Source organism: Calonectris borealis, chromosome 23, assembly GCF_964195595.1.
Source record: "Calonectris borealis chromosome 23, bCalBor7.hap1.2, whole genome shotgun sequence".
NCBI classification, from domain to species: Eukaryota; Metazoa; Chordata; class Aves; order Procellariiformes; family Procellariidae; genus Calonectris; species Calonectris borealis.
In genome coordinates this window covers 4,312,403-4,324,489 of record NC_134334.1, presented here as the reverse complement: position 1 = coordinate 4,324,489, position 12,087 = coordinate 4,312,403, and the positions used below count along the sequence as shown (strand labels likewise).

At 48.5% G+C, this 12,087-nt stretch overlaps 1 protein-coding gene across 13 annotated transcripts in view; it reads right to left on the bottom strand.

The window, feature by feature from the left end:
• The window catches only part of NOC2L (NOC2 like nucleolar associated transcriptional repressor), a 59,042-nt gene that overhangs the window by 13,035 nt on the left and 33,920 nt on the right, over positions 1 to 12,087 (bottom strand). For all 13 annotated transcript variants that reach the window (XR_012677056.1, XR_012677057.1, XR_012677054.1 and 10 more), the window contains 2 exons: positions 10,032 to 10,145; positions 4,935 to 5,070 (listed from right to left, as the gene is read on the bottom strand). Coding sequence is in view for 3 of the 13 variants with exons in the window: in XM_075172403.1 (XP_075028504.1) it covers positions 4,935 to 5,070; positions 10,032 to 10,145 (250 nt within the window). In the remaining 10 variants the exon portion in view is untranslated. The remainder of the gene's footprint in view (positions 1 to 4,934; positions 5,071 to 10,031; positions 10,146 to 12,087) is intronic.

Genomic DNA, 12,087 nt, shown 5'->3' with positions numbered 1-12,087 from the left:
GGGAGCGCATGGCCTGCTATCAGCCTAATGCAAAACTGGTGTTAGGATTCAGCAGAAGACAGGTCTAAGAGATAGGTTTAAGCCTGGATCCTACATGGTCCGTCAAAGCAGGCTGATGGCTGTAGCTAGCACAAGAGGCTGATCAGCGAGTTCAGTGGGCAGTAGCTTAAAGAAAAAAAATGCTTTTTTCAAATAATGCCTACATTAAAGTTGTGGCGTGTCTTACCGTGTTACCAGAGGATGCTGTGGAAGCCACGTTAACAACAAGGATCAGGCACAATCAGGGAACCAACAGATTCATCAGTAGATATTAAACAAAATGGTCTCTCCGCAATCCTCAGTTCAGAATCCCTAAGCTGCTAACCACCCTGTAACCTCCCCTGCCCTTTCCTCCTCCCTGGTATCTCCATATACTGCAAGAGCACTGGAGGTCTTTAGCTTGCACCTGCATCGTTATGCACCTGCATCTTTATGCACCTACCTGTATCCCTCTCCTCAACACATGCAATTATAGTGCAGCCCTGGAGCTGAAGGGCAGAAAGATTCAAGGCTGTAACACCCGGCCGGAGCTGACTTTCACCTCTGAATCACTCCACGGATACCTCCAGGGGCACCTGCCCTGTGAGAATCCACTACCACAATGTTACGCCCACACTGATTCTCCCCACAGGAACCATCTGAATCTGCTCCCCGGCCCATGCTGCAGTTTCTCCTACTTTCTGGGAAATCTAGGATGCTTCCTATTCAACTCCAGGGCAGTCCCCAGTGGCCCCTCCTTGCCTGCTCAAGGGATGCTGTTCCGGGAGGATTCTGGAGGAGGTGCCTCTGCCAGATGCTGCTGCTCCTGCTTCCCAGTGGGAGGAGAGCAGGGGCCAGTGGCTCGCATCTGGGAGCAGCACAGACTGGGGCCAAGGGGTGTGCGAGCTGCAAGCACCAAGCTGCTGGTGGCCATTTCCTGCAGCGGTGCCTGGGGCTGGATGCAGCAAATCTCTTTTCTCTGCTACAGCACAGCTGAAAATGGTGGAGGTGGGGGTGAACAAGAGGGGGATGTTGAGAACAGAAGGGAAGCTAATGCACAACTGCACCAGTGCTGCTGGAGGACAACAGGATCTGCGCGTTACCCCCCTTCCACGTGCAGGGACAGTTTTCATCATCTACCCTTGGACCACCAGGAATGAGTAATGGCAAACTGTAAGAATAGGGAGCTCCCCATCCCCGTCAGTTTGGGGAAAACGTGCCATTCACACCCTGCCTGGGATTGGAAAGACCTCTTTCAGAAGCCTGCTCGGCTCTGAGAATTACAAAGGTCTTCGAGGGAGAAGTTAGTTAATGAGCAAGATGTTTTGGCTAGCAATGGTTAACCCAAGAACACTAGCCGCTCTCCAGGCCTATCCTCTTCCAGTCCAAGAGAGATTAGGGACAGTGTAAACTGAAATCAACATTTCACTGATACAATACTTAATTTAAATCTAAAGAAAAGGTGAGGGGGGCTTTGAAAGCAGCTAAATAACAGAAAACTGATGATTTCCTGGCTTTTAGCAGGCAATTTTCCACTCTTGTAAATTTGGTCTGGGACCTGACAGGCCGAAACAACTATTAATTGGAAGAAGAACATTCTGTCAACACAGGAAAGATTCTGCCAAGCCAAATGCTGTGGTTGGTGAGAGATGGGAGCCATTTTCACTACGCCTCCGTACCCAACACCCCACCAGAAAGCCACAATGATGCTGCACCAGCAGCAGGTTCTGAAATCCAGACTTTTATGTAGTAATCATCGGGGGAAGAGAGTTTTCCAGACCAGGGCAACCATCCTCACAGATTGAACCCGTGGGGTTGCCTAAGAGGGTGAGCAACAGACCACTGCAACTATCTAGCTAGGACTTTTCTGGCAGGGAATTCCTTTCTTTCCAGAAGTCCCTCCCTCCCTTCCCCTTCTTTGCAGAGACCTACATACCCCCAGGACTCTGGGGTAAGAACTCTGAAAAGAGTTTTGGGTGCTGCTGCTAAGCCTTGCTAATGAGGAAAGCATGGATGTCTCTGGGTACGGTTGACCCTTCCAGTGAGCCTCTTATTCTTTTCCTGCATCAGCCTTGGCATTCCCAAACCATGCCCCTGCTTCCATTCCCAGAGCAGGGAGGGCATAGCCCACCAGCCCCATCTCTTCCTGCCCACGCCTGGAAGTAGTGTTGTGTCAGAAGGGCTGATCTGCTCTGATGAGCTTCCCAGATCCCCACAACACATCAGTGTCACCGTTACTTTCATAGCACCAACCTGTCTTGGATCAGGTCTCTCCCTACCACTTTTCAAGGAGGTCAGCATCACTGGGCATTCTCAGCTATATTTCTTGTTTTCCAGCTATATTTCTTGTTTTCCTCTCGCAGAAGGTCCATCCAGGGCAGTCCTCCTGCCTAGAGTTCTGCCATCAGCTGCTCAACGTGTCTCTCTTGGAAGCAGTTTGAGGCTGGTTTAAGACGACCCAAAGTCCTTCCATTGTCCTTTTGCCGTATTTGAGGAGAGAAGATTGTTATGCCTTCAAACCTCACAGGTGAAGAAGCGAATACACAGGCCACAGCAGCTGCAGGGCCTCCCAAATTCCCTTGCATCTGGCCACCCGGTAGAACAATGGCCACAAAGACAGGGAACTGCAGCAAATTGAAGCACTGGCTTCTCTGACTTCCATCTGCAGCCAGCCCTGACAGTTACTGAATGCAGAGCGCGGCTGGGAACATCTCACGCCCCACACAGAGTAAGAACAAGAGCTCATTGTGTGCATCTCCCAAGACACAGGCGCTTTTCCCAGCCTCCCTGTTCCCTGTCCCTTTCCCACTGCGGAGTCACACCATTGCCTGGAGGGGACTTCACCCTATGCTACAGAACAGACCCAGTGCTCCGCTGTCTCCACCCAGCGCCTCAGGATCCATGGTGGGGCCGAGCACAGTTGCTCCTTGAGATGGAAGCTGCCTTCAGGACCTGCTCCCTCCCTCCAGAAAACACCCTACTAAGAACAAAGGCTGTGGAGAGGCAGCTGACCCAGGAATGTTGGAAGGCAAGACCCATTACTGACACTGCAGCGCGGAGGCACGCTCAGCGACTGGATACCGCAGACTAGATACCGCAGCTGTGGGACTCATACAAACAGAGCAGGGAGAGCCCTTTGGTATCAGGAGGACACGTAGTCCTCATTTGCACTCTCTTCACAATATATGTCAGCCCCTTAAAGCTGCCAAAGAACCTCATGGACAGATGTCACAAGCACATGCACAGGCAGGGGGGTAAAAGCCACGCCTAACAAGTAGATTGCAAACCTTTATATTCAGCAGATTTCTACAGTGAGCAGGCAAGCACCAGAAACAAGGTAGAAGCTGCCTACATTAGGTGCCAGACAGACAGCTGCCACAGACCTTGTATTGTATCATCAGTAACGTCACCAGTTCATCACTGACATGCCTCGTTAGGATCCAAATGTACATCCAGAAGTCCACCAGCCCAAGAAACCTCCCAGGCGTACATAAAGTCAGTTCCTGGGAGGCACAGGAGGAGACCCTGGGTTTCCCTGGCTCCCAGCAACCTGCCTTCTGAACTGCAGTTATCACTGCCTTTTTAGAAGCCGCTGGGATTCTTCTAAGGCATTGACTCACATGGCAGGCAGGACAACCCCAGATCTCAAGGATGTATCTCAGCAAATCATTTTGATGTCACACTGATCTCTCAGTACCTTGGTGGGTCATGCGCTCACTTTTGCTCTCCTCCCATTCTTTGCCGGGTCACCTACAAAAATCCACTGAGTTCAACCTCAAGCTATCAAACAAGAGTTTTCCAACCTTTTCTTCCTCCTGTGTCACAGACGCCTGTGAGGGAGACGATGCTCATTGGTTCTGTGGTAAGTCTCAGGATTTATCCTCAGGCCTTACAATGTGCACAACAGACTAGGACTTTATCCATAGATTAAATCTCCAAACAAGAAAAATCTGTATTCCTTCAAGTCGCCCTACTATATGAATGACAATGCATTTAGAAAACCTGTGATATCCCAAACATTCCAAATTACAAAAAGAACATCTAAGTTTTTCCTCAAACTATTTGGTGAACTTCTCAGGCAGGTTCCACAATTTACTGCGGCCCCCTCGTGGTCACAGCCAGAGAGTGACATCACTCCATTTTCTCTAGGGGCTCTAGACTTTCTTGGCTTGTCAAGAATACTTGCAACATCAATCACTATAAAATAAATAAATAAGAAGTGCATGTGAAGAGAGGATAACCATTCTTCCATCGAAGATCCTTGTTCTGGTAGCCAGCCCCTGTGATAGCTACTGTTGACATATACAGCAAAGACCCAGCATGCTGTCAGGTAGAACAACATCTTATTCTTCTTTTATAGGTGCGGAAACAAAACATGGATTTCTGCACCTCCACTCACGGTGCAAAAAGAAAGCAAACTCTTTTATGTTGTCCAAGGTGAGACTTCAGCCCAGAACCTGCATAGGTTATAAACACAAGAAGGGAATTCCTCTTTGGGAATTACCATATGAACCATGGCTGCTACGCTGAAGCCTTTGAAAGCAGGGTCTGTGTTCAGCCAAACATCCCCTGGTTCTTGGGCTATCATGTTGAGGTCAGTGTCTGTGACAAAAGAAGGGTGCTAAGGGGACAAGAGAGTATGGGTCACGTACAGAAGACGACTAATGCAGGACTAAGGCTTTAAAATGAGCTGGAGTGACAAAGTAGGAGAGGGAGAGAAAGATAAAAGCCTCCCAACTACCTTCTGTCTGTCACTTTAAAACACCTCCAAAAGGCATCATTGTCCTGTGCTCGCTCTCTCTAACATGAGAACCAAACATGGCCAGCATGCACCCCCCCTCAGAGCAGGGCCGTACTGACCCACATCATACAGAATTCTGGACAAGGAGAAGGTATGCCGAGCCCCAGCCCCATACCTTTTATAGGGAATCCAACGTTCTCCTCATCAGAGTCACTGTCCAGCTCAAAGAGGTCCTTGAATTCCTTCTTATCTTCCTCCTTGCTTTCATTGTGCTTCTTACGCTTAATTTCTGGGAAGTTCAAGTCTTCAAGCTGGAAAAAACCAAAACCAACAGTAAGAACAACCTTAATTTGTACTTTTAAACATAAAATGCTGAGCATAAACACAGGAACTTGGCTTTGCCCAGTATGTGTAAGCCACACTGCCAAGAACAGTTGGGTCTGCCTGCTGCCAACTAGGGGAGCAACAGATAGATTTGCGAGTCAGTTACAAAGGTGAATGATACATGCAAAGCACCACTGCTCTATTGATCTTTACCTAATAAACGACTTTTACTAATGGGCCGTCTACTGCTGGTACCTTAGCATGGATAAAAATGCAAGACATCCACGACAAGCTGGCGGTCCTAGATCTCTGGACTGAAAGCCATGCAGGCCCTGTGAGCTTGGGCAGCCAAGCATAATCAAGCCAGACTGTGCTGGTCACCTCTGAAGTAGCAGTTTTCCACCAACGCCAAAAGCTGTGACAGCTTTAGCAAAGGCACTGTCTTTTTGGCTGCAGATTTCAGCACAGTTAAATGGCAAGGTGCTGAAGATGCTTAAGGTCTGTCTACACCATGGCTTCCCCGGTTGCTAGCCCTTAAGGAGATCAATGGGCCAAGAGCCTTTCTGCTGCAGACAGCCAATATCAATGCCATTAAGTACTTGCAATTGACACCACCTCACTGCACTTTACACCTCTCCGGAGGGGGATTAGGGGGAGGATTTACTTGCAAGGGCTCAGGCCAGCAGGGCAAAGATAATCAGAATGCAAATTAAATCCCAAGTGCTCTCTGAACATCAGCTGCCCGCTGCCCGTGCCTGGCTGCACACCTCCTGGGAAGCACTCATGCATTAGTACACATTAGCTTGCCTGGAAACATTCGCCCTGCGAGTAATAACTCATTTGCTCTCTCCCACCCGTCAGACCACCCCTCAGCACACTCCTCCCTGACCACATCCACTTCAACCCTGCCGTGAGCTTCCCCCAGCGGGAACAGCAGCAAAGCACAGTCTATATAGAAAGGCAGCTCTCAGCAGAGAGAGAAAAAGAGTGAGAGTACGGGGATGCGGGGGAGAGACAAGAAGAGACACGGAGATGAGCATTTGCTCCTGCAGCCAATTCCAGAAATTTCTCCCAGCCTGTTTCATGGTTATGGTCCCCAGCTGGGCAATATTGATTCTGGGAGCTGAGCACTTACAAGCAATAACCTCCAGCACCAGGATAGAAAGTCAGAAGCTGGCCAGAGAAGAGGAGAGGGGAGCAAATCACCAACCACCATTTGCAAGGTCCTAATTTTAAGTCATCTTCCCACCTGCTCTTTTCCACTATAAGATGCCTCTCCTTCCACCAGCCCTGCAGAGACCTGCTGGGCTGTCTCTGCGCTGGGAAGACGCGTGAAGAAAGCAGCACATGACCAGCTTTTCAAACAGCAGTCGTTGCATGCCAGAGAACAGACTTGGGAAGCAAAACGCATCAAGAGCAGCAATCCAGCGTCACTGCCAATCGGCTGCCCTCAGTTGACCTAATGACATACTGTAACCATCCTCCTTCCCAGGATGGTCATGCTCCAGCAAGGTCCATCGTGGGGCAGGGGAGCTGCTACGGTGAAAAACATTTTCCTTAGCCCCCACAGTTCTGGAGGACAAGACAGGCTCATGCTTCACTCCTCTCATCTGTTCTGGCGTATAACTTTACGGAGGGTGGGAGGGCAGAGGGAGATGCTCCAGAAATAAACCACAAAGGTCTCAGAAGCTAAAATGTATCATCAGCTATGCTTCTAACCCAGCATTAGGCTGTGATCACAGACAGTCCCTGTATCTGATCCCTTTCATTTACACATTCCTTGCCTCTGCAAGTGCCTCAGCCAGGCCATGCTGCCACCATCCCAGCCTTGGGGAGAAGCACTGCTGCTTCCTGCAGCCCGAGACCTGGACCACCATGTCCTCCCTCAGTAACTCCATTTGGGTTAAGGCCTTTCATGTCCCAGAGATGGTCGCTCCAACAGGTACCGGGAACTGTACCCTGTGGCATGTCATCAGTACGGCTGAGCTGACTCTGGAAGTCTCCCAGTCACAGGCAGCACCCTTGGGCCCTCTTCTGTGCCAAGAGGCATGCTACCTGCAGAGTCCCTGTCTGGCAGCATCGGTAGCTATCGCTCTTCAGCAACAGCAGCAGTTAAACAGGAGTCCAGCACTGCCTAACCAGGAGATAGCTGAGGTTGAAAGTGTCACAAACAGAAGCAGAAACCCAGTTTTGACAACAAACAACTGCTGCATCAACTGGCCAAGTCCCTTTTGGCTAGTCCTGTTCTCCATGACCCCGGTCACTGTTACTGCTCAGCAGCGGGAAATGAAATGCAAAAATCATCCAAGGTCTTATTCTCCCTCTTCACACATCCTGAGCATGGGATGTTTCCATGGAACACATCACTTAGTAGGTTTAAAGTGGAAATGGAGCTGTGTATGAGTAAAATGTGTCATGTACATGATGTGAAACGGTCTTCTCCAATTCTCCAAACTTCTCCAATTCAAGGGAGCAAAAGAGAGAGACTTACCTAAACATTGTGAAAAATTTCTCCAGTATCCTGTGCAGGGCATGTATAGCAGGGAGCTGTTAGTTCTTTGTATTTTCATACTGCCTAGGAAAAGTCCCCTTTTCCAGAGGCAGCCTACAGTTTTGGGTGACATCAGTACTGGTTGAACTCAACCCGAGCGTATTAAAAAGGACCTGGTGTTGAATCATGCTGAGTTGTGCTACCTCCAACTTTCTGAGACTCCACAGGAGTGCCCTCAAGATGGGCACCTCAAAATAAAGGCACCAGAAAACCCTACTAGCTGCGGAGCAATCACAAAGCAAACGAATGAGACTTGTACTGAGCCACAGCTCACAGATACAGCCTGTGTTCATCACACAGCAGCAGTAATTAGGTAATTTGGGGGCCAGTCTTTTAATCCCCGGCTAGAGGGTTACTATCTACTGAATCTCATGAAGCCGATTAGTCTACATCCCATTAAAAACCATTGGGAAAAGCAAATGGAATGGGCAGACGGGGTCAGCGTTGTTATATAAGGCAAGCTGCAGCTCATAGCAGCTGAGAGCCAGGCTGATTTTTTTCTGTTATTATTTTTTCCCCCCAATGGCTGCTAATGGGACATGGATTTTCCCAGCCCTAATGGGCCTCATGGTGTTCACTCTCCTGCTGAGGCTCACAATGCTGCATCATTAAGCTAGCAGTCCCCACCGAGAGAGACAACAGCCCCATTCACCAAGCAAAGATGTCAGGCAGCCACAGGCCTTTTGGAAAGCTAACTCCAAAGTCTGTCTCTCTCTACAGTTTATCTGTTCAGCCCACTTTCTCCAAGAGAAAACAAGCCTCTGCCACTGCCCTTCAGACTTCCCCTGGTTTCAGAAGTCACCCTCCTGAGCCTTGCTATAGGAAAGCAATCCCCCTCAAGGGGAGCTCTGCACCTCAGCTGGTCCTGGCCACCCCAAGGAGCTCCAGCTCCACTCCTCCCTTTAACTTAAGACTTATCGACACTGAGGCCTGATCACCTCTCCCCTTGCGATAGGCGCTTCAGTACCAGGAACATTTCAGCTCACACCAGCAGGGCCAGTTTTGGGCAAGAGATTAGCCCCACTCACAGCCATCATTTCTTGCTGTTTCTTAGCTGCCCCCGGCTAATTTCCTTTCTGCAAAGGCCACATTCTCCTGCTGGGTTTGCACAGAAAACAAGCGTGCTTTTTGTTCCCTCTGCATGGCTGCCCCAGGGAATCTCAGCCTCCTGTCCTTATCTCAGGCTGGTATACGATACTGAGCATTTCTAGGATCTCCCAGGTCTTCTACCACGTTCTGGGACTTGGCTCAGAGCCAATCATCCTCATGTCCCATTGATTATTTTAATTGTTCCCCACCATACGCTGGAGACACCAATTATATCTATTTCCTGCTCCCTGGCCAAGAGCCTAGCTCAGCCACTTTCATTGCATTAGCATCGAGACAGCTTTTCTTTAGACTCTAATGTAAGCAAGCTCCCCCCCCCACCTTCTGCATCCTGGAGTGCAGTGCCATGAGGAGTGGCCAAGGAGCCTTCTCTTGGGCAGGAGATGTGGGAAATGGCAGTCTGAGCACTTCTGTCCAGACAGCAAGTCCCACCTCACAGCCAGCCACCACCCCCACATGGGTGAAATAAGAAAATGCAAAACTGAACTCATCTCCGATATTCCCTTTGCTAAGAAGAGAGGCATCTTCCCCTCCCTACTTTCTTGCAAAGTTAGGTTTTAGCATGGCAATCCAGTCACGTTCTGCAGAGCTGGAAAAAGAGCTAAAGGCCTACACGAGCTCAACCCATTCTGTTTTGCTATCAAGAAAGCAACACAATTTGCAAGAAATGATGCAAATTGCCTAAAGCAATGTGAGAAGGCCCATGAATGTGGGGATGAACACACAGAACCGAAACTGTGTGTACAGTCTAAACTTCAAAACTACACACATGCTTGTTCCAAAAGTAACATCCAAAGAAGGCTGTTGCCCTAGTTGCTCAGACATAGTTGGATCTGCTACCCAACCTACCCACACACAATTACTCTATCACTACCGTCTTCAGCTTCCTAGCCTTGAATTACAAAGGCTGCTGTACCAATGGGTCTTGAACAGCGTGAGCCTTAACACAGACAGAGGGGAATTTACCCTAGGGCTACTTCACCCTATCTCACCTATCCTCTATTCACTTGGGCAAATGAACAGGCTACAGGCAGAGAACAGAGATGGTGCTCCCAGAGATCCCAGTAAGACAAATCCGCAGGGAGCTGAAGATACCTCCTAGGCTGCCCTCCAGCCACACTCATGCTCTTTCCAAAAATGCCCAGCCTACGCACTCACACAGCTCAAGCCAATTTCAGCTCACACCAGCGGAGGTGGTTTTGACCAGCCACCATCCTGCTGCCAGGACATGGCTTTCTTGTCTTCCCATGGCACAGATGGTGTCCAGTAAGTTAGGCATTTCATTCTTACTCTTTCTTTGCCGCTGATTTCCAGTTGTATCTCCTTCTCTCTTAGCTTCTTCCACTGAATATAATACTTGGTCAGAGGTGTCCCCTCCTCTTTGACCTGCTTCTCCCATTGTTCCTGTGGAGAGAGGGGGTGCAAATTTAAGAAAGGTTTTCAAAGCAGTTTTCCAATACAACTTTGGCAAACACAGGGAGTCAAGAGCAGAGGTTAAGAACCTTTCCCAAACCACCTTTTCCCAGCTTCTGGGTAGGAAATTGGCAACCATGACTAAGAATGCAAGCGGGACTAAGTGTGAATTCAAGCACAATTGTTTAAGCAACTATTGAGTCAGGAGTGGTGTGACTGACAACTCTCCTTAGGTAAAGCAATGCCTGGGCACTGCAAGGAGATCAAAGAAAGCCAAAAGATGAAATGGACAGGTTGGCCAATGCAACAGCTTACTTACGCAACACCAAAGCACAGGATACCAATGACACTGAAGGACAGCGTAAGGTCTCATAAAGGAACATCTATACAGTGATCATAGAATCATTAAGGTTGGAAAAGACCTCTAAGATCATCACATCCAACCATCAACCCAACACCACCATGCCCACTAAACCATGTCTCTAAGCGCCTCATCTACACGTCTTTTAAATACTTCCAGGGAGGGTGACTCAACCACTTCCCTGGGCAGCCTGTTCCAATGTTTGATCGCTCTTTCAGTAAAGAATTTTTCCCTAATGTCCAATCTAAACCTCCCTTAGCACAACTTGAGGCTATTTCCTCTCATCCTATTGCTAGTTACTTGGGAGAAGAGACCAACACCCACCTTGCTACAACCTCCTTTTAGGAAGCTGTAGAGCGTGATAAGGTCTCCCCTCAGCCTCCTCTTCTCCAGACTAAAAGATGCTTTAGCTTACAGAAGATCACGAAATTTTCTCAGCATGGTGGCATCAAATCTGGGTTCCCAGATTCCTATTTTTCCCTCCTAGAAGAGGCCTGATTCTCAGAATTGCTAAGAACTCACAATAGGCTCTCCTAAAATCAGCTCAATGCCTTCTGGGATCCACTATTACTATCTTGGCCTTGAACGTTCACTTCTACTCTGGCTCCAGTGAGAAGACGCTGACACAGAAGTCAAGTTAGATGATGCAGCCTACCATAATGAAAAAGGAGTTACTTCAGCTGAAACCTGAAGGTAGGAATCAAAGGGACAGGTCAGAGGATTTATCAGGACAAAATTTGACCCCTGCTCCTTCAATGGAGGCATTTGATCACCTGCTCAGTTCTTGCTTTTTAATTCAGAAAAACCTCATGCAAGCTTTTACAAGACCTAAGTACCAAAGATGTCTGATTGCCTTTTTCCCCTGTTCTACAGCCAAGTGTTTATTTTTGAAACAAACATTCCCCTGCAGAGTCTTGGACTCATCCCAACCTTGAGAGAGCAGAGCATGAAGTGCCGAGCCTGTTTCCGCTGTCCAAGCAGGGAGAATAAGGAGGTGCAAACACCGTAAATGGTGGGAAGCAAATTAGATGGTTAAAAATTCTTTTACGCTTCAATCATTTGGCATGTTAGTGCTGAAAGGGGGGTGGTGGTATGTCATATTAAAATACATTCTTCTTAACCTGCCAACATCCCTTTAACTTAAAACCCACATAGAACTGTACCTGTTAACTGGATTACCACAGTGCCCAGAGGCTTTGCATTACCCCACAGTAAAAAGTCAATCTAATGTAAGCAGAAAGACATGACATACAAGTAGGAATTGAAACAGGCAAAGGAGGAAGGGAACGAGCAACAGGAACAAAGGTTAGCATAGATACACTCAAAGGTCAACACAGATCCAAAAAGTGTGTCCTGAATCCAGGGCTAAGAACAAACCCAGAGCTCTGTATGGGCAGCTGTGTGTACACAATGCTCCTGTTTGAGGATGGGAACAAAAGGCCAGACCATCTTCACAGCAGAAAACACAGCAGCAGCTCAAATATTCTTCAGCAGATCTCAAAACAACTGCTTCTGGGGAGCTGAGCCCCAAAACTAGGGAGCTATGGTGTGCTGGCTGCAGCCTGTGAGCCA